Source organism: Symphalangus syndactylus, chromosome X (genome assembly GCF_028878055.3).
Source record: "Symphalangus syndactylus isolate Jambi chromosome X, NHGRI_mSymSyn1-v2.1_pri, whole genome shotgun sequence".
Classification (NCBI taxonomy): Eukaryota; Metazoa; Chordata; class Mammalia; order Primates; family Hylobatidae; genus Symphalangus; species Symphalangus syndactylus.
The window spans coordinates 156,303,709-156,326,113 of record NC_072447.2 but is presented as its reverse complement, the minus strand read 5'-3'; the positions used below and the strand labels follow the sequence as shown (position 1 = coordinate 156,326,113).

Sequence of the window (22,405 nt, the reverse complement as noted above, 5' to 3'; positions counted from 1 at the left end):
AAGGGGAACAATGGAGCGGAGGACAGAGCGAGCAGCAGGGGGCAGTTGCGTTCATGGCCTTAAATGCCAAACAAGTGCCCTAAAAGCCAGGGCCCAACACTCAGGCCCTAAAGCACGGGCTGAATGGGGCATCCTAGGAATAGCTCTGGAGTGAAAAAAGGAGTGAAGAGAGCGTTTGAAGGCACGGGCTGAGGCCTTTCCTGCCTGCCTGAGCCCTGTGTCTGGCTCTGCTGGGTGGAGGGACCTTTGGGGACCAGTCAGGGCTCGGATGGAGGGGCAGGATGTGTTGGGGCCAGCTAGTGAGGGGCGGGGGTCCCTGGTTCCCCTTCGCCTGAGGCAGCGGTGAGACGTGTGAGTCTCCCGACCAGGGGCAGGTTGGAGTGTGGGTGCGGCTGTGCGCGCTGTGGGCAGGGGACTCGAACATCGGTACTTCCGAGACCAGCTGCTGGAAGTCCAGGTCCTGGGCCTGCCTGGGTCTGGCTAGCTCCCAGGCCTTGAAGCCCCAGGTCCTGCAGACACGACGACGTGTTCGAGAAGGGCCTTGGTACTGGGAGAAGGGGGCGGGGAGCTGAGGGAGTGTTTTTTTCCTTCTGGGCAAGAGAATTAATTGCTCATAGTTGAAAGGCAGGAAGTACCCGCACAGCCTCCCCTCCCTGGATCTGCAGGTCAAGGTCATGTGTGCCCGCATTTGCACAGAGCCTGACTCTGACATCCGTGCACACACACGCCAAGTACCCCAGCACTAGTGCCCGCAGGCCCGCTTTCGGAACACATGCCTGGTGCCCAAGTGCCTTGCCTCTCTCCCCACATCGATACCCCAGGGATTTCCCTCCCACCAAACTGAAGCCAGTTGTCTGCTTGGCTTGTCAACCGCCTCCTGCCTCCCCGATTTCCCGGAGAAAAGCTGCTGCCCTGTGGTAGAGGGTGGAGGAAAGCCCCACCACCCCTGGATGAGGGAGGCCCCAAGACTGCCCCCAGGGTAGCTAAGACCTCACTCCGAGGGGGCTGCCCCAGTCAGGCCTATGACGGGCAGGTGCAGCTGCAGGGGAAGGGAGGCAGAGCAGTCTCTTCCGGCAGCAGGAAGTGGTAACCGCCTATGGGGAAATTGTGGGGCTGAGCAGAAGGGGAACCGGAGCTGAATTCTCCTCCCCTACCAAGGGGGCCTGGAGGGAACGGCAGCCAGCTGCTGAGGTTCTGCTCTCTGGGGCTGACCTTCCTTCCCCCTCCCCTCTGAACTTCCCACCCCAGCTCTCAAGGCTCCTTGGGCCTCTCTGGGGGCTGACTTGGGAAGGGAGGACCCCATCCGATGTCTGGGGGAAGCAGGCAACCCAGGGGGAGTCCAGAGCCTGGGGCAGCAATGGTGTCCATGTCCACTGGTACTGTGGGCCAGCGGCCCCGCTGTGAATGGTACAGTCTGGCAGTGGTGACCAGGGACAGCCTTCTAGAGGTGGTGGGATGGCAGCCTGGGATGCCAGCTTAGGTTGGGGCTCTCACACCCGCTCCGGCTGCTTGGTAGCGGGGCTTTGGGCACAAAGCAGCCTAGGTGCAGGCCCAATGGGAGGGGACGGCAAGGCCGGGGCACAGTGGGGCTGGAAGGGGCGCCCTGCCCCCAGGAGCCCCTCGCGGGCAGTGCCAGCCCTGGGCCGCCCCGCCCCACCGGGAGCCGCGCTGGGGGCGGGGCTGGGCGGAGCCCGTGCAGGGTGCTGGCCGCAGCGCCCCCAAGTCCCGACGCCGGGCCCGCTCACGGCCGCGTGGGAGCAGTGGGGTTCGACGGCGTGGCCGCCAGGCCGCCATGGCCGCTCACGGGAAGCTGCGGCGGGAGCGGGGGCTGCAGGCTGAGTATGAGACTCAAGTCAAAGGTGAGAGGGTGCCGGGCGCTCCCGGCCCGTTTCCTGCGGAGACCCCAAGGTCGTGAGGGAGCTCCAGGCGTCCCGCGCTGGCCCAGGGCCCGATGCTGTCCCCAGTGACCTCTGGAGAGGGGAGTGGAGGAGGGAGCCTGAGCCCCTTGCCTGCCTCCCCACGCCCATTTGGCCTCAACCGCCTGCCATCTTCCCTTCCTTCTTTCTTGTCTTCCTTCCTTTACTGTCTTCCTTCCTTTACTGTCTGTCCTCCTTGGGTCTCTGCTCCTCACCCAAGGTTCAGTGGAGACACTGGTGGCCGCCGGTAAAAGGGAGCCAGATGCACCACCGTGCCCCCCAGAAAAGCAGTATTTTAGCTACAGTGAAGTCGACCACCTTGATTGGGCTGGGGGCTGGGGGCTGGGGGCTGGGGGATGAGTAAGGGAGTCCGGGTGACTGAATTGGTGGAGATCACTTGGCCCTAACCCCACTGCAGTCCCTGGAGCTTCAGTACCTTTTGCCTCCCTTTAGCACGGAGGGGGATCAGAGGCGAGGGCCACTGTCTCTGGGTCAGGCTGGCGCAGTGAGTCTTGGTTGAGAGATTTAACAGGGCTGGCTTCTCAGCCTTCTGAAATTGAACCTCTTTGGGTTCTGATAAACACCCATGTGCAAATCACATGCAAATCAGCTTTGTAAATTCTTAGCCAATAGCTTGTGCCCATCTTATTCAGGGCATGGTAACTCTTGCAAAGGAAACAGGCAGCATCTCAGCGCCAGCAGCTCGTCCATATCACTCTCAATCACTCCATTTTACCAATTACGGAAACAAGCTCAGAGAGGTGCAGTGACTTGCCCGTGGTCATACAGCACTACAACTTCTAGGACGTAGAATGCAATGACCCTTGAAGTGCCTTTCAACCCAGAGATGTAGGTTCTAACATCATTATTCAGTGCAAGAAATTTATACCAAAGTATGCCCCAGTCCTCCTTTGGAAAAGGCAGCCTGTGTCCAGAGCCAGCTTGAGGTTACTACACAGGGTGAGCCAGCTTTCCACGCCTCGCCATCATCTTGCTCAGATGGAAGTGATGATCTCCATCCTGCTTCCCCAAAATGCCATGAGGCTGAAAGACTTGGAAAACTTCAGTCAGCAAATATGGGTCAGTGATTTCACACTGAAAAGTTGGGGTTTCGAGCAAGACTGTCTAAGGGTTCCTCACTTGCTCTGGGTCTGCATCCCACACCCTGGAAAAACTTTCTACCATGCTACAAAACGGGGTCACTGTCTTGACACCCTAAATTCTCAAAGGTCAGCATAGCGGTGGTTTTGGAGACCATCTTCTCTTCTGTTTTGCTTGTCAGCAGAAGTGAGACCAAATGCCTTGCTCACAGGAAGTGCTGGTGGGGCCCGGGGCCCAGCTCTGTAATTCAAGCAGACATGGATTGCAGCTCTCCTTTTGCCAGATGTTTCCTATACATCTGTGCTGTCCCAGGCCCTGGGAGTATACTGCTGTACAGGAGAGAACCCCGACTCCGGCCCCTCCAGCCCTGGCTTTTTACCCAGAGTAAAAACAATGATTCAATGAGGACTCTCCTGATTTCAAATGGCGTCAGCGCCCACCCCGCCCTCACACGGCTCACGGGTCTAGTGGGGGAGACGTAGACTTTCCATTATGATAATAAGCACTACAAAGGGAAAGTGCATGGTGCCAAGAAGGGGCCAGCCCTAGTTTGGGGGGAGGTCAGGACAGGGTGTGCTGACGAGTTTGTCTGAAATGAGATCCGAAAGCTCTGCCAGGAAAGCCACCAGTGCAATCAACTTGCAATTCACAAGTTTCCTGCTCAACACCAGCCGGTGTGCATGCCCGGATCTGGACTGGGACATGGCTTCCAGTCAGCTTTTGCTGCCGGCAGTGATGAAGAAAGGCAGCGGTTCCCCCTGCTGGTTCCTACTGCACTGTTCAGTTGTCATAAGTCCCCAGGGATTGTATTCCTCTGGGGGAAGCAGGGCAGGGCAGGCTCCAGAGGGCCAGTGAGGCGAGCAGTCGTCTAACACCTTTCTTGGAATGAAATGTAATTTACTTTTATCAAAAAATGTTAAACTGGGCCAGGCGTGGTGGCTCACGTCTGTAATCCCAGCACTTTGGGAGGCCGAGGCGGGCGGATCACCTGAGGTCAGGAGTTCGAGACCCAGTCTGGCCAACATGATGAAACCCTGTCTCTACTAAAAATACAAAAATTAGCTGGGTGTGGTGGTGCACACCTGTAGTCCCAGCTACTCGGGAGGCTGAGGCGGGAGAATCGCTTGAACCCAGGAGGCGGAGGTTGCAGTGAGCCAAGATCGTGCCACTGTACTCCAGCCTGGGCAACATGCTCCATCTCAAAACAAAAAATCAAAACAAAACCTTAAACTGATTCAGTGAGGACTCTCCTGATTTCAAATGGCATTAGCACCCACCCCACCTGGCCTTGGAGCTGACAAGTTAACCACAGGCTTCCACTTACCCAGCTTGATCTGCCGGTGGGAAGAGCTCTCCTGTTCGGTAATTCAATTGGAAGGATCAGGCTCCTGGGTCCCTCACCTGGCTAGTCTGGTGGGGGCAGGGAGTGGAGGGACTGAGGGATGGGTGACGCATGCAGCCAGGGCTGGGGCACCTGGAGTCAAGGGGCCTGAGACTAGGGAGGGGACATTCTCCAATAGGAGATCAGGGGAGGAGGTAGGGATGCTGGGCCGGCCAAACCCACAGGGTCCCCATGCAACAGCCCCTGGGAAGTCACTGGCGGGACAGAAATCCAATGGGATTGAATGCTTCTCAGCGGAGTCCTCCCTCGCCGGTGCTGGTCTGAATCCCTGCCTGGACTAGCGCAATAGCTGCCACCTGGGCTCCACCTGGCAGTGTGAGGGGCCCTGAAAACGAAGCTGGACCACATCACCCCACTGCTGTGGCTCCTCGCCCACTCGGAGTCCAGCTGGGAGTTCTGCCTAGACCACGGGCTCTGTGCCATCTGTCCCTACCGGTCTCTCGGACTCCCCCTACTGCCCACGCACAGCCAGCTGCAGCCTTCTGCTCCAACGATGTGGCTTGTTCTTGACCACCCTCCTTTAAAAAGAGGTCCTCCCTGTCCCCACCCACCCCTGGCTCTGAACCTGCTTTGTGTGTTCATCTTCTCAGCACCCATCACTCCTGGGCATTCTGGTATGTGTCCGTGCCCCATTCCAATCCCAGCTCTAAGAGGGCAGACACTTGGTCAACCCTCTTTGCCTCTGTATTTAAAACGTGCCTGCCACAGAATGGGTGCATGATCAAAATTCTGCTGAATGAAGAAATCAATTCATGTCCCTCCCTGGGGATGTGGATGGAGATGAGTAGGTGGGCAGCCTGCTGGCCAGAAGCTGAGCTAGCATCTTATTTACTCGGGACCCTCAGTGCCTGGTTGGGCACTCAGGAGGTGGCAAAAGTGTCTTCCGCAGGTTGCTTAAACTTGCTGGACAGGCACTTCTTTGCTTCAGGCCTGTGTGGGGGAAGCAGCGTTGCCAAATCAAGCCAGTGATAGGGTGTCAAAAGGCCGGCAGTATGGGGCCCTGGGTGTGACTCTTTCTGCAGGGTGGGGGAATGCACAGGTGGGGCGGGGGGTGATTGGGAGTGGGAAGTGGGGTCAGAAGACAGGGGCTAGCTCCCTGCCCCATTCTTTCACTTACAAGGCCGGATCAGCTCTCCCTGGCGCCCAGCCCTCACTGTGGACTGTCCTTTCTCCTGGGGCCTGAGGGCAGGGTTCCCCAGCCACTGAGACTACGAGATCGCTGCAGGCTTGCCCTGAGCAGCACTGTGATCTGTGTGTTGTGTATCCGTGTGTTTGCAAGGGAGGCTGCCACCCCCTGGAGCCTGGGTACCGGGGGAAAGGAAGTCGCAGGGGAAACCATTCAGAGGCTTTCCAGGAAGGAGGGAGAGACAGGAAGCCAAACTGAAAGGTGCCTGGCTGGCGCTGGGGCGAGACAGGGCTGGGCAGCCTTGTGTTCCACCCACCGTGAATGGCTTCACCCTTCCCAGGGCAGCCTTGCTCCCTCTCACTCTGGGCCTTTGCTCGGCTCTCCCCTCTCTCTGGGACACCCTTCCTCTTCCCCCTCAACCGGGTGGCTCTGGCCATCTGTTGGCCTCAGCACAGAGGTCGGCTGGACAGCTGAGGCCAGATCTGCCTGCAGGGGCCTAGCTTCTTTCCTCCCCTCTTAGCTCCTGCCCTCAGCCTGGGCTGGGTCCGAAGGAGCCCTCAGAGCCGACGGGACTGGGGTCTGTGTGTCTCTGCCTCTCCCACCCCACGCTGGCCTGGCTGACCCAGGCAGGGCGTGCTAGCCGGGCCTGAGCCATGGTTCCCTCCACAGAGATGCGCTGGCAGCTGAGCGAGCAGCTGCGCTGCCTGGAGCTGCAGGGCGAGCTGCGGCGGGAGTTGCTGCAGGAATTGGCAGAGTTCATGCGGCGCCGTGCTGAGGTAGAGCTGGAATACTCCCGGGGCCTGGAAAAGCTGGCCGAGCGCTTCTCCAGCCGTGGAGGCCGCCTGGGGAGCAGCCGGGAGCACCAAAGCTTCCGGTAGGTGATGTGCTGGCAGAGGGGCCACAGCAGGGCCCAAGCTCCGCTCCCAGGTCTCAGTGCCCCTCTACCCCCAGGAAGGAGCCGTCCCTCCTGTCGCCCTTGCACTGCTGGGCGGTGCTGCTGCAGCACACGCGGCAGCAGAGCCGGGAGAGCGCGGCCCTGAGCGAGGTGCTGGCCGGGCCCCTGGCCCAGCGCCTGAGTCACATTGCAGAGGACGTGGGGCGCCTGGTCAAGAAGGTGAGGCTCTCACCCTGGGCCACGGGAAGTGTTCGAGGCTTTGGGATCAGGAGGCACTGTCGCTGGCAGGGCACTGGAGGACAGGTGGGGAGCAGGCAGAGCAAACCTGTGTGCCTCCCAGATGGGGCTTGAGCTGGGCAGAGCTTCCAGTGCCTGGCAGGACCGCTCTGGGCAGTGCCGTGCTCACCCTTGCCTCTGCCTCTAGAGCAGGGATCTGGAGCAGCAGCTGCAGGATGAGCTCCTGGAGGTGGTCTCAGAGCTCCAGACGGTGAGGAAAGGGCTGGGGAGGGGCCTGCCCTAATGGTGCAGGGAGAAATGCCACTCACAGCGGGGGAGGAACACCCCCAGACCATCACATCACCCCAAGCCAGGCTCAGGGAGAAGCACGCACCTAGGGGCAAAGGCCCTCTCTCCCTAGGCACAGGGCGTCAGGCTAAGTGCTCACATGGGATCGCCCAGCTCTGAGGTCCAAGTTCCAGAGGGTCGGGGGTGGAGGGTTGGGGGCTGGCCCAGCCGTGGCCTTCGGCAGCACCACCTTGCTTTGGGTCTCCCTGCAGGCCAAGAAGACATACCAGGCGTATCACATGGAGAGCACGAATGCCGAGGCCAAGCTCCGGGAGGCCGAGCGGCAGGAGGAGAAGCGGGCAGGCCGGAGTGTCCCCACCGCCACCGCTGGCGCCACTGAGGCAGGGCCCCTCCGCAAGAGCTCCCTCAAGAAGGGAGGGCGGCTGGTGGAGAAGGTGGGCCTGGAGGGCACCTCAGACGCAGGCCTATGGGCCATGGGCCCTAACTAGGACCTGCTGTGCTGAGGGGGAAGCCAGGGCTGGGTGCAGGGGAGGGCAGGAGTGGCAGGACAGTGCCATCAGGTTCCAGGGATTCCACATGGAAGGCTCCCAGGGCCTGAGAGAGCGGGGAAAACAGTTGCCCGGCCCTGGACAGCCCCATGCAGCCTCTACACACTCCGAGCGGGGCCCCTGCAGCTCTGCTGTTCTGCCAGCCATTCCTTAAGGTTTCAGAGGGGGCGAGAAGACACTTAGAGTGGGTGATGGGGCGACACGCACGGAGAAAGGGCCTTCGAGGTGAGCCCAGTAGAGAGAGTGGGGAGGTTGGGAAATGCCTGCATGGAGCCGCCAGGCTGTGCGGGGCTGAGAGTGATGGTCTCTGGGACTCTGGGAGCAGAGGAGGGAGTCGGGCATCTCAGGTGTTCTTAGGGGAAATGACAGAGTTTGGCTGTGTTGGGGGAAGGTCTCCCTGGCTGCTGTGGTTAGCGTGCCAGCTTTAGCCAGGCACGGTGGCTGACGCCTGTAATCCGAGCACTTTGGGAGGCTGAGGTGGGTGGATCACGAGGTCAGGAGTTCAAGATCAGTCTGGCCAACATGGTGAAAGCCCATCTCTACTAAAAATACAAAAATTAGCGGGGCATGATGGCGGGTGCCTGTAATCCCAGCTACTTGGGAGGCTGAGGCAGGAGAATAACTTGAACACAGGAGGCGGAGGTTGTAGTGATCTAAGGTTGCACAACTGTACTCCAGCCTGGGTGACAGAGCGAGACTCTGTCTCAAAAAAAAAAAAAAAAAAAAAAAAGAGTGCCAGTTTTAGAACTCAGGTGCCAGCACTTTCTGTCTCATGGCTCTCGATGATCTATCCCTACCCTTTGGGGTGCTCGTTCCCCCTCAGCTCTGGCCCCCACAGAGGCCTGTGGCTGCTTCCAGCTGTGCACCTGTGTGCTGGCTCCAAGCTGGGTTTCTCATGCACCCTCCATGGTGGGGTGCCACGTGTGCGCCTTCCACTCATCAGGTATCTGTGAATAGTTCTGTGTCATCCCCCACTTCTGTGGGGAATGTTGAGGCTTGAACCAAGGCAAGTGGCGGAAACACAGTGGGCGGCGCCAGCGCTGGTGAGTGAACAGCCGGCGAATCAAGTCACCTCCTGGCACTGGGCTGAGCACACTGTGGACTGTGGCGTGGGGAAGGCAGCAGGACTTCTGGGCTTGACCAGTTCAGGTGTAGTTGTCCACAGCGGGAGGGGAGGCGATGGGCATTACATGAAAGGCCAGAGATAGGGGCTGGCCACGTGCGTGACCCTGGCACGCTTGCATTGTCTTGAGTAGCGGCAGGCCAAGTTCATGGAGCACAAACTCAAGTGCACAAAGGCGCGCAACGAGTACCTGCTTAGCCTGGCCAGTGTCAACGCCGCTGTCAGCAACTACTACCTGCGTGACGTCTTGGACCTCATGGACGTGAGTCCTTGGTGGGCAGGTGGGAAAAGGTGCCTGGTGCCCCGGGGCTGGGAAGCTGCGGCTCCAGGACCCACCCAAGCATCTCCTTGTTTCCTCCTCAGTGCTGTGACACAGGGTTCCACCTAGCCCTGGGGCAGGTGCTCCGGAGCTACACGGCCGCTGAGAGCCGCACCCAAGCCTCCCAAGTGCAGGGCCTGGGCAGCCTGGAAGAAGCTGTGGAGGCCCTGGATCCTCCAGGGGACAAGGCCAAGGTTCTCGAGGTGCATGCTACCGTCTTCTGTCCCCCGCTGCGCTTTGACTACCACCCCCATGACGGGGATGAGGTGAGGGCCACCCCCTTCTGGGCTCGGCATTCTCTGGCCTTCACTGTAATGGTGGGCAGTGGAGTGGCATGACCCACACTTTGCTCGGGAATCCAAGTTCTCTGTGGTCTCAGGCAGTGCGGCAGCTAGAGAAGTGTCCCACTTCCCTTTGCAACCTCACTCCAAGGGTGCACCCCCACAATGGCCAAGGAGGGCAAGACACTAACTGTTCAAACCGCACAGCAGGCAGCCGTGTAGCTGCCCATACATTGTTCTAGGGTGGTTTCTCTGTGTTTTTAAATTTCGTGACACAAACTTGGCAGTAAGATGGAACGGGGCTTCTTTATCCTTCTTTATCCTTCTTTATCCTTCTTTATCCTTCTCCCTTGAGCTAGTTTTTCCTGCAGCAGTTTATCCTGATGGGCGTTGGCAATGACCTGGGATTACATTGGGCCCCTTTTGGGCCGACTTGGAAATTTACGAGGAGTCCAGCATCACCAGGGCTTCCGATGGCATCGCAGCTGCTCCCTAACCCACCCCTCCCGTTCTCAGCTCCCACCCCCAGAAACAGCCACCCACCTCCCGGCGTCAAGCAGCCATTTTCCATTGGCCAATGACGACCCAGTGCCACCAGCATCTCTCACCACACGCTTCCCTGCATCTTGTTCTCGCAGTGGGTTTATCCCAGAATTTTTGGCTAAATTAACATTCAATGTTTTAATCACCATGACAACAGGTACTGTTGGCAGCTGAGCCATGTGCTGTATTAGGATCACATGTCCTTCCTTGGACAATTTTTCCTTTTCTTCTGGAATTTATAACTCTCTTGCCTCAGGAATGCTGCTTGCTGGAACATGCCTATTGCTAGGAGTTGATCGCTACCTCGTCCCAGCACTGTCCTCCACACCAGGCACCTGTGAGGTCAACCTTCTCCTCTGTGCCCTCCCCCAGAGCCTTCCAGTCTGGAGTGCTTCACTTCTGCCCGGTGCTCTGTTTCCGAATTCCACGGCAGCAGCTTTCTTAGTTTCATACCCTTGTTTTGGTGGACGCCTTCACCAAGGGTTTCCTGACTTTGCACATCTGAAAATGTCTGTATTCTTTGTTTTGTTTTGTTTTCGAAACAGGGTCTCACTCTGTCCCCTCGGCGGGAGTGCAGGGGTGTGATGTGATCTCAGCTCACTGCAGATGTGACCTTCTGGTCCTCCCACCTCAAGTAGCTGGGACTACAGGCCTGCACTACCACGCCAAGCTAATTTTTCTATATTTTGTAGCAAGGGAGTTTCACCATGTTGCCCAGGCTGGTCTCAAACTCCTGGGCTCAAGCAATTGGCCCGCCTCGGCCTCCCAAAATGCTGGGATTACAGGTGTGCCACTGTGCCCGGCCAACCCTTTATTCTTATTTCATGAATACAGTACTTCTTGAATCTTTCTGAAACTTTTATTTATTTTTTTTTTTGAGATGAAGTTTCCCCCTTGTTGCCCAGGCTGGAGTGCAGTGGCACAATCTTGACCCACTGCAAACTTCGCCTCCTGGGTTCAAGTGATTCTCCTGCCTCAGCTTCCCAAGTAGCTGGAATTACAGGCACTTGCCACCACACGTGGCTAATTTTTTAATTTTTTAAATTTAATTTATTTTATTTATTTTTTTTTGAGACAGCATCTTTCTCTGTCGCCCAGGCTAGACTGCAGTGGTGCAATCTCGGCTCACTGCAACCTCTGCCTCCCAGGTTCAAGCAATTCTCCTACCTCAGCCTCCCGAGTAGCTGGGACTACAGGTGTGCACCACCAAGCCTGGCTGATTTTTGTATTTTTAGTAGAGACAGGGTTTCACCATATTGTCCAGGCTGGTCTCGAACTCCTGACCTCAGGTGATCCGCCCGCCTCGGCCTCCCAAAGTGCTGGGATTACAGGCACGGGCCACCATGCCCGACCCTTTTATTTTTATTTTTTAGTAGAGACAGGGTTTCTCCATGTTGGCCAGGCTTGTCCCGAACTCTTGACTTCAGGTGATCTGCTTGCCTCAGCCTCCCAAAGTGCTGGGATTACAGGCGTGAGCCACCATGCCTGGCCTGAAATGTTTTTTGTTTTTTCCTGTTCCTGCATTTGCTCTGTGTTCTTGCTTTTGTCCCTGAGTCCAAAATCCCTGCTATATCCTTTCCAGAGAGCAAATCGTTAGTTTTCTGCTGATCGTGTGAGTTTAGGGGAGGGATAAAATTTCAGTGTTCCCTAGGGTATGGATAGACTTACTTTTTCTCTAGAGAGAGGGTCTGGCTCTGTTGTCCAGGCTGGAGTACAGTGGTGTGATCATAGCTCACTGCAGCCTCCAACTCCTGGGCTCAAGTCATCCTCCTGCCTGAGCCTCCCGAGTAGCTGGGACTATAGGTGCATGCCACCATGCATGGCTAAGATTTGTACTTTAAAAACTATTATTTTATTTTTAATCTACTTATTTATTTATTTATTTTGAGACCAGGTTATGGGACAGGCTAATTTTTGTATTTTTGTAGAGTCAGGGTTTTACCATATTGCCAAGGCTGGTCTCAAACTCCTGGGCTCAAGTGATCCACCCACCTCGGCCTCCCAAAGTGCTGGGATTGCAGGTGTGAGCCAGTCCAGCCTAGATGGCAAATACACACAGCATAAGACACACCATGCTCACCATGTTTAAGTGTGCGGCCCAGGGGCAGAAGCACATTCACGGTGCTGTGCAGCCATCACCACCATCCAGCCGCAGAACTTGTTCATCTTCCCAAACTGAAGCCCTGGCCCCGTCCAACCCCAACTCCCCACTCCCCAGCCCCTGGCACCCACCCTTCCACTGTCCTCTCTACAGAGTTCACGGCTCTCCTTTGAGGCCCCTCACAGGAGTGGAATCCTACAGTGCGGGCCTTTCTGTGACTGGCTCCTTTCGCTGAGTCCCATGTCCTCAAGGGTCAGCCGTGTTGGAGCCCATCTCAAAATGGCCTTACTTTCTTCTCTATGACTTGCGCCTTCGTGTGGTCCTGTACGGTGGGGCTTGGTGGAGATGGAGAGCAGGGCAAGTGTTTAGCCACAGCTGAATCCTCACTCTCAATTTTAACTGTAATGTCAACTTTCTAGATGTTTACATGCTTAAAAGAGGAATTCCTTCCTTTCTAAAGCAGCTGCTCTCATCTTGCCACAGGGAAATTTATGTCTGCCCAGTTCGAGTGAACAGTTTTTCTGTCCACTCCTTTCCCCAGAAGAGGTGGGGCTGGGCCCTCCCTGTTCTGTCTCAGACCCCAGTCTTCCTTACCATTCTATTTCATTTTATTTTCTTTTGAGATGGCGTCTCGCTCTGTCGCCCAGGCTGGAGTACAATGGCTCCATCTCGGCTCACTGCAACCTCCGCCTCCTGGGTTCAAGCGATTCCCCTGCCTCAGCCTCCCGAGTAGCTGGGACTACAGGCGCACGCCACCATGCCCAGTTAATTTTTTGTATTTTTAGCGGAGACAGGGTTTCACCATGTTGGCCAGGCTGGTCTCCAACTCCTGACCTCAGATAATCCATCCGCCTCAGCCTCCCAAAGTGCTTGGATCACAGGCGTGAGCCACTGCGCCGGGCCACCATTCTGGTTTAAATAAAGAGTTTTATTAAGGTACGATTCATATACCATAAAATTCACCATTTTAAAGTGTACAATTCGGTGGTTTCTCGTATATTCAGAGTTGTGCAGCCATCACCATGTAATTCCATTAGCCACTACTCCCCGTTCCCCTCTCCAGCCCCACTCTGCTTCCTGTCTCTATGGATTTGCCTGGCTGGACACTTTACATAAGTGGATTCATTCCTTCTCGTGGTGAATCCTCTTCCATTCTGTGGGTAGACCGTGCTGAGTTTAGCCATCCGTCAGTTGGATGAGTGGTGCCGCCATGAACCTCCGTGGACAAGTCTTGGTTTGGACGCGTGTGTTCAGTTCTGCCATTCTTCAGCTGAGTGTCTGGGCTGGTGGTCCTGTGCCCGGCCGCCAGGCCACAAAAGGGTGCTTGCTTCCCTTACGCCCCGGGGATCTTGGCACCTACTGCCCAAGCCCAGCCCTTAGCCCCCTGGCCGCCGCCCTCTGCAGGTGGCTGAGATCTGCGTTGAAATGGAGCTGCGGGACGAGATTCTGCCCAGAGCCCAGAACATCCAGAGCCGCCTGGACCGACAGACCATTGAGACAGAGGAGGTCTGGGCAGCCCACCGGGGGTTAGAGGGAGACGAGGGCCTGGAGCCTGCTGTTGGAAGTGGCTGCCCTGCCTGCCCCCCTCCCTTTGGCCCCTTCCTTCTGACTTGGACTTCCTGTCTCCCTCCCTGTCCCCTACCTCTTACTACCCTGGTGTGGTCTCCTCTGCAGGTGAACAAGACTCTGAAGGCGACACTGCAGGCCCTGCTGGAGGTGGTGGCCTCGGATGACGGGGATGTGCTTGACTCCTTCCAGACCAGCCCCTCCACCGAGTCCCTCAAGTCCACCAGCTCAGACCCAGGCAGCCGGCAGGCGGGCCGGAGGCGCGGCCAGCAGCAGGAGACCGAAACCTTCTACCTCACGGTGGGGAGGGCTGGGCTGGTGGGTGGGACCCGTGGGGGCGTTGCTGGGGCAGAGTGAGGGGCTCAAGACAGGGCTAACACTTCGGGCTCTTCTTGGGGCTGCCCAGAAGCTCCAGGAGTATCTGAGTGGACGGAGCATCCTCGCCAAGCTGCAGGCCAAGCACGAGAAGCTGCAGGAGGCCCTTCAGCGAGGTGGGCCCAGTGCTGCCCCCTTCCCCGCCTCTCCCCTGCCCGGGACCCTCCCCTCCCGCCTGCCCTTGGCTCTTATCCACACCTTTCTCTCTGGGATGCCTTGAAGACCCCTGGCCTGAGAGGCAGACCAATGTTCTCCCACCCCACAGGTGACAAGGAGGAGCGGGAGATGTCTTGGTGAGTCCTTCCTGAGGGGCTGGCATGTTCTGAGGAGCTGGGGCCCTGTGACAGTCCCCCATCTCTTCTCTCCCTGGGGCCCAGCTCAGCTGCCCAATCCCCTGGGCCTCAATTTCCCAGTTTTCGCACTGGATTGTGGAATAACTTCAGAGAATTAGAGGCCTGCTTGGCTGGGCTAGGGGGTGGGGCACCCTATTCTCCACACCTGGCCCCCTCAGAGCCAGCTCCCATTCACCGCAGGACCCAGTACACGCAGAGAAAATTCCAGAAGAGCCGCCACCCCCGCCCAAGCTCCCAGTATAACCAGAGACTCTTTGGGGGAGACATGGAGAAGTTTATCCAGGTACTTGCTTTGCCCCACATGCCAGCTCACCTGTACATGCTGGTCTTTCTTCAGCTCTGGGTCACCTCAGTGGCCAGAGCAGCTGCCTGATCCCAGGGTCCTGCACTCTCAATCAGTCATCAACTGTCCCTTTCTGGGTGGGCCTCTTCCAGGCCGCAGTTGGGCTCCCCTGTAGCCTCCGCTGATTGAATGGAGCATCCTTAACTAGTAATGGGAACGTATAGAAAACCTGGGGCAGCAGCATTTTTAGGGGCGAGATATTGAGAGCTTCTCCCCTGCTACTTCTGGCCAGCATGGTACTGGGGGTCCTGGACAGTGAAATAAGGGGAAGCAAGAAAGATCAGAAAACTAATACTGAGATCAGAAAGCATCAGAGGGGGCCAGGCACGGTGGCTCACACCTGTAATCCCAGCTCTTTGGGAGGCCGAGGTGGGCAGATCACTTCAGCCCAGGTGTTCGAGACCAGCCTGGGCAACATGGTGAAACCCCGTCTCTACTAAAAATACAAAAATTAGCTGGGCATGGTGGCACGTGCCTGTAATCCCAGTGAAAGAAAGAAAGAAAGAGAGAGAGAGAGGGAAGGAAGGAAGGAAGGACGGAAGGAAGGAAAAGAGAGAGAAAGAAAAGAAAAAAGAAAAGAAAAGAAGCAAGCAAGCATCAGAGGGGGCCAGGCATGGAGAATACCAGAAGATCAGAACTGATATCGTCATTTTCAGTGATGTGGTTATGTGTGTAGAATATTCAAAAGAATCAACAGATTCTTTAAACGAACACTGTGAGTTTCTTTCTTTTTTCTTTTTTTTTTTTTATTTGTTGAGATGGTTCTTGCGCTGTTGCCCAGGCTGGAGTGCAGTGGCACGATCTCAGCTCACTGCAACCTTCACCTCCCACCTGCTGGGGTTCAAGTGATTCTCATGCCTCAGCCTCCCAAGTAGCAGTGTGCACCACCACACCTGGCTAATTTTTATATTTTTAGTAGAGGTGAGGTTTCACCATGTTGGTCAGCTTGGTCTCGAACTTCTGACCTCAGGTGATCCTCCTGTCTTGGCCTCCCAAAGTGCTGGGATTACAGGCATGAGCCACCACACCCAGCTTGAGTTTCGAAATGTTACTTGATTCAAGGTTGGTGTACAGAATTCAACTGCATTTTTATATTCCAGCAACAATTTGCAAATAAAATGTAAGGCACTGCCTAAAACCTCATCAAAAATATCAGACATCTAGGAGTGGATCTAACAGACGGCGTGCTAGGCCTCTATGCCGACAACGATGATGTGTTCTTGAGAGAAAATAAAAGCACTCAGCCTGGTGCGGTGGCTCATGCCTGTAATCCCACCATTTGGGGAGGTTGAGGCAGGAGTATCACTTGAGCCCAGGAAGTTGGGGCTGCAGTGAGCCGAGATCACACCACTGCACTTCAGCCTGGGTGACAGAGTGAGACCTTGTCTCAAAAAAAGAAAAAAAAGCAATTGAATGACAACACAGGGCATGCTGTGTCTATGATGAAGTAAACACCCTCTGTCCCCAGAGCTCAGGCCAGCTTGTGCCCCTGGTGGTGGAGAGCTGCATTCGCTTCATCAACCTCAACGGTAAGCAGGACCCAGCCCCTCCTGATGTCCTGGCACCCAGCACCCACCTCCCAGCACCTGGCATGGGAGGCCATCCTGGAGGGGCTGGGGAAGATGCTCAGTGCCCACCAGCTCCTTGTCCTCCCACAGGCCTGCAGCATGAAGGCATCTTCCGGGTATCGGGTGCCCAGCTCCGGGTCTCAGAGATCCGTGATGCCTTCGAGAGAGGTGGGGATGGGCAGGGCGGGCGGGGGTGGGGGCTCGGGCAGATGTCACCAGCTTCCTCCCCCTACCGCACCACTCGCCCATCTGCAGGGGAGGACCCACTGGTGGAGGGCTGCACTGCCCACGACCTGGACTCGGTGGCCGGGGTGCTGAAGCTCTACTTCCGGAGCCTGGAGCCCCCACTATTCCCCCCAGACCTGTTCGGCGAGCTGCTGGCTTCTTCGGGTGAGGCTGGGGCCTGAGGCCGGCGAGGGTAGGGCACTTGCTAGGGCAGCCCCACTCACGCGGCTCTCTCTGGGCGGCTTTGGCCACAGAGCTGGAGGCCACGGCGGAGAGGGTGGAGCACGTGAGTCGCCTGCTGTGGCGGTTGCCCGCGCCGGTGCTGGTGGTTCTGCGCTACCTCTTCACCTTCCTCAACCAGTGAGTGCTGCGGAGCGAGTGCTGGGGTGGGGCCAGGGGTCGAGGGGACAAGGGGACTCGGGGTGCGGGCTCTCTGCTTGTGATGTGCATGTCCCCCCAGCCTGGCCCAGTACAGCGATGAGAACATGATGGACCCCTACAACCTGGCCGTGTGCTTCGGGCCCACGCTGCTACCGGTGCCCGCTGGGCAGGACCCGGTGGCGCTGCAGGGCCGGGTGAACCAGCTGGTGCAGGTGCTCATAATGCAGCCCGATCGGGTCTTCCCGCCCCTGACCTCGCTGTCTGGCCCCGTCTACGAGAAGTGCATGGCACCGCCTTCCGCCAGCTGCCTGGGGTACACCCTTGGTGCTGCCGAGGGGACTGGGGGGGTCCACTGGAGAAGAGCCCCCCTCATCCACCTCGCTCTGCCCTGAACCTCAGGGACGCCCAGCTGGAGAGCCTGGGGGCGGACAACGAGCCGGAGCTGGAAGCTGAGATGCCCGCACAGGAGGATGGTGAGAGCGATGGGCAGAGAGCCCCACCCTGTCCCCACCCTAGTGTCCACACCCCCTCCCACAGCTTGGACCCCCTCTCCTCCCCAGACCTGGAGGGGGTCGTGGAGGCTGTGGCCTGCTTTGCCTACACGGGCCGCACAGCCCAGGAGCTGAGCTTCCGGCGGGGGGACGTACTGCGGCTGCACGAGAGGGCCTCGAGCGACTGGTGGCGGGGGGAGCACAACGGCATGCGGGGCCTCATCCCGCACAAGTATATCACGCTGCCACCCGCGGGGTGAGTGAGCCTCGCCCTCGGGCCCTAGGGCTCCCGGAGTGTCTGCACCTCCCCTTCATCCACCCCTCCCCCGACCCCAAGTTAGATTCTGAAGGTCTGGGCTGGGCCAGAGAATAGAGCCTCTCTGACCACTTCTGGCTGGCACGGAGGCTTATGGCCCTGGACCCCGTGCAGGGAAGGAGCACTCAAAACAGGCCGGTCCTTCCCACTGCAGGACGGAGAAGCAGGTGGTGGGCGCAGGGCCGCAGACTGCAGGGGAGTCTGGGAGCAGTCCCGAGGGCCTCCTGGCATCAGAGCTGGTCCACCGGTGAGCAAGAAGATGGGGCTCGGGGGGCCCACACGTGTGCTGTTCTAGGCCAGAGGGGGACTGGGTCAGGCTTTGGCTCCGTGGGAGTGGGAGGAGTTGGCAGATGAGGACGTGACAGAATGACCCAGCTTGTGACAGGGAGAGGCTCTAGAGGAGCTTGGGGACCACTGGGCCAGCCTCCTTTCCTTGGCCACACCCCAGGATGGGAGGAGCCACTGCCCAGTTAGCTCAGGGACTTCCCAGGGCCCCCACCAGGCTCCCCGTCTGTCCTGCAGGCCAGAGCCATGCACCTCACCCGAGGCCGTGGGACCCCCTGGACACAGACGACGCTGCTTGGTCCCAGCCTCCCCAGAGCAACACGTGGAGGTGGATAAGGTGAGAATGGGTGTGTGGCAGGTGGGGGACATCTGTCCTGGGGGATCTCTGCCTCCCCTTGGAAGCCAAACTCCTCCCTCCTCGAGGTTCCAGTCCTTGCCCTCCCTGGCCTTAGCTCAGGGGAACCTGCCGCCAGACACACAGGCCCAAAGCAGAGCCTGTGGAGGGCAGAAAGGCAAAGATGTGAGGGCGGGTGGGGATGGAGAGGGACGGCTACGGAGGCAGGGATGAGAGGGACAGAAGACACCTGGCCTGGCTGGAGCCTGGGGCTTGCACGTTGGGATTCATGTTCGGCTTCAGAGCAGGGAGTGGCAGGGCTGAGTTAAGGCTGTTTACCTGGTAGAGGCAAGGGACTCCAGGGCAGATTCAAAGCTGGCATCTGTAGCTGGGCTAGGTAACAGGCGGTGCCATGGCAGGCGCTTGGCATGCCAGGGAGGATGAAAGGGACAGATGGCAGGGAGGCAGGAGGGGGTGGCTGGTTGGGGATTGGGGTGGGGCAGCAGCGGCTCTCGAAGGAGCAGAGCAAAGGCTCAAGATGTGGCCCTGGCAGGCACACAACCTGGGGGACCCTGCTCCGTGCTCTGTACCATGGGCCCTGTGAACACTGTCGGGCTGAACGTGGAAGCCCGGGGGACAGTTGCTAAGCCCAAGGAGGAGAGAGCCCGGGAACATGCGGGTGTCCCAGGTGTGGCCAAGCCCCCAGGCCTAGGGAGCCCAGGGAGAGTCGGGTAGACACGCAGGAGCAGGAGCGGGAGCCAGGAGACGCCATGGGAGGACATTGACCTGGGAGTCCCCGCATGCTGGCGGTCCCTGAGGCCATGGGCAGGGGGCTGTGATCTCTGCCAGGGAAAGAGTCGGGGCGAGAAGAGGGGGGTCCCCACTTCCGGGCTAAACCAAGGAATTGCTGTCCTCAGAGGAGACCGTGACAGAGACACCAAAAGGGGCAGGAGGGATGCCAGGTGCAAAGTGGGGGAGAGTGACCTGGAGGCTGAGGGACTGGGGCTGTTGGCTGAGGACTTGCTTTGGGAGTGGGAGGAACTCAGGTGGGTCTTGGGCAGGGTCAGTGGGGGGAACTCACTGGTCACCCTCCCTTTCTTCCCCCTCCACTAGGCTGTGGCACAGAACATGGACTCTGTGTTTAAGGAGCTCTTGGGAAAGACCTCTGTCCGCCAGGGCCTTGGGCCAGCATCTACCACCTCTCCCAGTCCTGGGCCCCGAAGCCCAAAGGCACCGGCCAGCAGCCTCCTGGGCAGGAGCAAAGGCTTCTCCCGGGGCCCTGGGGCCCCAGCCTCACCCTCAGCATCCCACTCCCAGGGCCTAGACACGACCCCCAAGCCACACTGAGGTGCTGCTGCTGGAGATGTGTGCCCCTGGCGGCTACCCGCTGGACCGGCCACTCTCCCCAGCCCCCTTCCTGTCCAGCAAGTGCAGGGTGCCCGCACTTCACCCTGTGCAGAGAGGTGGGATGGGGCCGCGCACACAGGGATGCCCGCTCCACATCCTGCCTGCCCTTCAGCCCTGGCCCAGGCCCCTTTTGGAGGCAGCTGAGGAAGGATACTGGGGAAAGCCCTCTTCTGCAGCTTTGTGGAGGGCTGATCGGTGGCTGCTGGGTGGAGGGTACCCTTGCTCAGGTGCCTGGCAGGGCTGGGTGGTGATTCATAAAGACCTCGTGTTGATTCCCCGATGGCAGCCAGCTCTCTGTCTCAAGGGTGGGCAGGTGGGTGCTGGAGGTGAGAACAGCTTCCCCGGGGGTCCTGCAGCTTTGAAGACTTGGCTGCCTGCGCCATGGATTCCAGAGCTGTGCACATGACTGTGGGTGTGTGTGGGGAGTCTGTGTATGTCTCTGTGCTGCCTCCACACCCACCGTTACCCTGATCCAAGGAGACCCCTTGCCATGTGGAAAATGAGCTGCAATTTTTATTAGGGAGAGAATGCGGAGGGAGGGAGGGATTAGAAAGGCAGAGACAGGAAGGTCCCCTGGCCCCAGCCTGGTCCTTCCTTTTCGGGCCCCTGGGACTGTGGTCTCACCTGGGGGCACCTGCTCCCTCTTTCCTGCCACCCCTCGGCCCTCTGCTGCAGCCCCTCCTACACCCAGCACAGTGAGCTGACCTGAGGGGCCCCCACAGTCCTGGGGCCTGAAGCTCTCCTCATACAGCTGGGGATGTGGAGACCCAGGCAGGGGCTGTGGCTTGTCCAGGGCCACACAATGTCCCAGCCTCGGGGTCACAGGCTCTGGCCAATTCTCCATGGGTCCGCCTCCCAGTGGTCCCCAGGACCAGCCCCAGGAAGGCAGCTGAGCTTCTCAAAGCCTCTAGAGGCAAAAGACACCCAACAGCTCCTCAGGATGAAGTGTCCTTGGCCAGGGAGGAGCTGGCGGTGGTGCAGGAGTCGTCTTGGGGACCCAGGCTGGGTGGGGTGCGCCCCCGGGCACAGCAGAGCAAGCTTCGCAGCTCTGAGGAGACGCTGCTGCTGAAGGACGCATAGATCCAGGGGTTGGTGCAGCTGTTGAGGCTGGCCAGCAGCATGAGCAGCACGAAGGGCGCCCCTGTGGAGGTGGAGGATCCGGGTTGGGCTCAGGATGGCTTGTGGGGCACAGGGGCACGCAGCCAAGCCTGAGTGGCCCCCGACAGCCCTAGCCACGGCTACACCCACCTTCCAGAGGTGCCTCCGGGTCCCACGCGGCCCACAGCTGCACCAGGAAGAAGGGTGCCCAGCACAGCACGTAGACGACCACAATCACTAGCGTCATCCTCACAGTCTTGGCCACAGCTGCTGACACATGGGCTCCCTCACCGGGGCTGCCTGTCCGGCGTCCCCTGCGGTGCCCCCCAGGCCTCTCTGACGGCCCTGGCACCAGACTGGCGTGAATCTCCCGGAAGATGAGCACCTGGCAGGCCGCGATACCCAGGGTAGGTGCCACGAACACCATCAGGGCGATCCAGGTGACGTAGGTGCGACGGCCCCAGGGCTCCGCAAAGCAGGCCCAGCAGTCAGTGACCCCGCTGCCACCTTCCACGTTGCGCTGGGCGAAGATGAAGAGCTGGGGCAGGCTGAGAAGGAGCGAGAAGGCCCAAGCCACCAGCACCGGCCGGTTCCAGTGAGCCCCACCTCCATGGCGGTACGCCAGCATGGGGCGGCAGATGGCGCGGTGGCGGTCCAGCGTCATGGCCAGGATCACGTAGGAGGAGGCATACATGCCCACCATCTGCAGATACTTCACGGCCCGACACAGGGCATCTGGCCCACGGAAGCGGTCAGTGGCCTTCCAGGCCAGCTGGGGCAGCACTTGGAACAGAGCCACAGCCAGGTCGGCCAGGCACAAGTGGCCAATGAAGACGTGTATGGGTGCCCAGTGGCCCCGCCGGCCCCGCCGAGCTAGGGCCGCCAGCACCAGGCCATTGCTCAGGGCCACGGCCACAAAGACCATGGAGAGCAGCGCCAGCTCCGCCTGGGCTAGCAGCGGGTCCCGGGTGTCCGGTGGCCTCTCCTGGCTGCTGTTGCTGGGCAGGCTGGGCAGAGAGGGATGCCCAGGCACAGCTGGGCAGGGGTCGGGAAGAGAGCCTGGTTAGAGAGGGTGCTGTGCAGGGGGACTCAGGCCTGCCTCCCGTGCCCCCAATCCGGACACCCACTTCCTGGTTCCAACAGAGGGGACTCCAGAAAAGCCCTGTTATGAGGGATACACACCCCAGGCTCATGCACTCCAGAAGGACGGGCAGCCCCAGCCCCAGCCCCAGCCCCAGCCCCAGCCCCAGCCCTGGCGGGGAAGTGGGGCTGTGCTTCCCTCCCTGCTCATTGGCAGCCTGGAGAGGTGCACCCAGAGGTGAGGGTGAAGGAGGTCTTTAGAAAGAGGGGCTTCCCGGAATCATCAAACCCACTCTGCCCACCGGACTCATGGCGGGGGCAAGCCTTACCAGAAGTGGTGGACGCCATGAGCATGGTGGGGCCGGGGCAGGTGTTCTGAGGGCCTGGAGGCGATGTGCGGACTCAGCCTCTGCCCAAGGGGCAAGCTCAATGGCCCAGGGTCTCTGGACTGGAGCCCTTACAGAGATGCCAGCACAGCAGGTGCCTGTTGGCGTGTGTGAACGTGTGCGGTGGGAGTATGGCCAGTCCTGGGCAGGGAAGATTGAGAGGGATGGTCAGACAGATGGATGCACAGAACCCAGGATCCCCCAGGCAGCCCATGAGTCCCGGGTTTGGGAGTGGGCGCCCCAGGCAGACACGCAGAACTCCCCTGCCCCAACCGAGGCCGAGAGAGGCCACCATCCAAGAGCTGGGGACTGGGCAG

General features: G+C 59.0%; 2 protein-coding genes across 8 annotated transcripts; one reads left to right on the top strand and one right to left on the bottom strand.

The window, feature by feature from the left end:
* The first annotated feature begins 1,670 nt into the window (after positions 1-1,670).
* ARHGAP4 (Rho GTPase activating protein 4) lies at positions 1,671-19,802 on the top strand. 7 transcript variants are annotated; one of them, XM_055267802.2, is made up of 23 exons: positions 1,682-1,859; positions 6,215-6,419; positions 6,497-6,659; positions 6,865-6,927; positions 7,217-7,399; positions 8,337-8,456; positions 8,770-8,898; positions 9,000-9,221; positions 13,285-13,386; positions 13,555-13,746; positions 13,853-13,937; positions 14,087-14,114; positions 14,355-14,457; positions 15,986-16,046; positions 16,176-16,253; positions 16,341-16,475; positions 16,565-16,670; positions 16,771-17,004; positions 17,091-17,164; positions 17,252-17,438; positions 17,653-17,745; positions 18,021-18,120; positions 19,231-19,802. In XM_055267802.2, the coding sequence occupies exons 1-23, from the start codon at positions 1,793-1,795 to the stop codon at positions 19,462-19,464; spliced, it is 2,964 nt and encodes a 987-aa protein (XP_055123777.1). In that variant the 5' UTR covers positions 1,682-1,792; the 3' UTR covers positions 19,465-19,802. The 7 variants fall into 7 exon arrangements, with proteins under 7 accessions (XP_055123778.1, XP_055123777.1, XP_063491177.1 ...); XM_055267803.2 differs by lacking the exon at positions 8,337-8,456 and having other exon boundaries at positions 1,671-1,859; XM_063635107.1 differs by lacking the exon at positions 8,337-8,456 and having other exon boundaries at positions 6,497-6,743.
* A 371-nt stretch (positions 19,803-20,173) lies between these two features.
* AVPR2 (arginine vasopressin receptor 2) lies at positions 20,174-22,056 on the bottom strand. The gene is made up of 3 exons (XM_055267807.2): positions 22,032-22,056; positions 20,773-21,657; positions 20,174-20,665 (listed from the first exon to the last, which is right to left on the bottom strand). The coding sequence occupies exons 1-3, from the start codon at positions 22,054-22,056 to the stop codon at positions 20,460-20,462; spliced, it is 1,116 nt and encodes a 371-aa protein (XP_055123782.2). The 3' UTR covers positions 20,174-20,459.
* Between the last annotated feature and the right edge of the window lie 349 nt (positions 22,057-22,405).

Bases quoted from the DNA above. Each gene is read 5' to 3' on its own strand.
- ARHGAP4 (XM_055267802.2), top strand. From the start codon at position 1,793: ATGGCCGCTCACGGGAAGCTGCGGCGGGAGCGGGGGCTGCAGGCTGAG. The intron at 13,747-13,852 runs GTGGGGAGGGCT...GGGGCTGCCCAG, and splicing joins CCGAAACCTTCTACCTCACG to AAGCTCCAGGAGTATCTGAG. The intron at 17,439-17,652 runs GTGAGTGAGCCT...TTCCCACTGCAG, and splicing joins ATCACGCTGCCACCCGCGGG to GACGGAGAAGCAGGTGGTGG.
- AVPR2 (XM_055267807.2), bottom strand. From the start codon at position 22,056: ATGCTCATGGCGTCCACCACTTCTG. The intron at 21,658-22,031 runs GTAAGGCTTGCC...ACCCCTGCCCAG, and splicing joins CATGGCGTCCACCACTTCTG to CTGTGCCTGGGCATCCCTCT. The intron at 20,666-20,772 runs GTGGGTGTAGCC...CCACCTCCACAG, and splicing joins CCCGGAGGCACCTCTGGAAG to GGGCGCCCTTCGTGCTGCTC.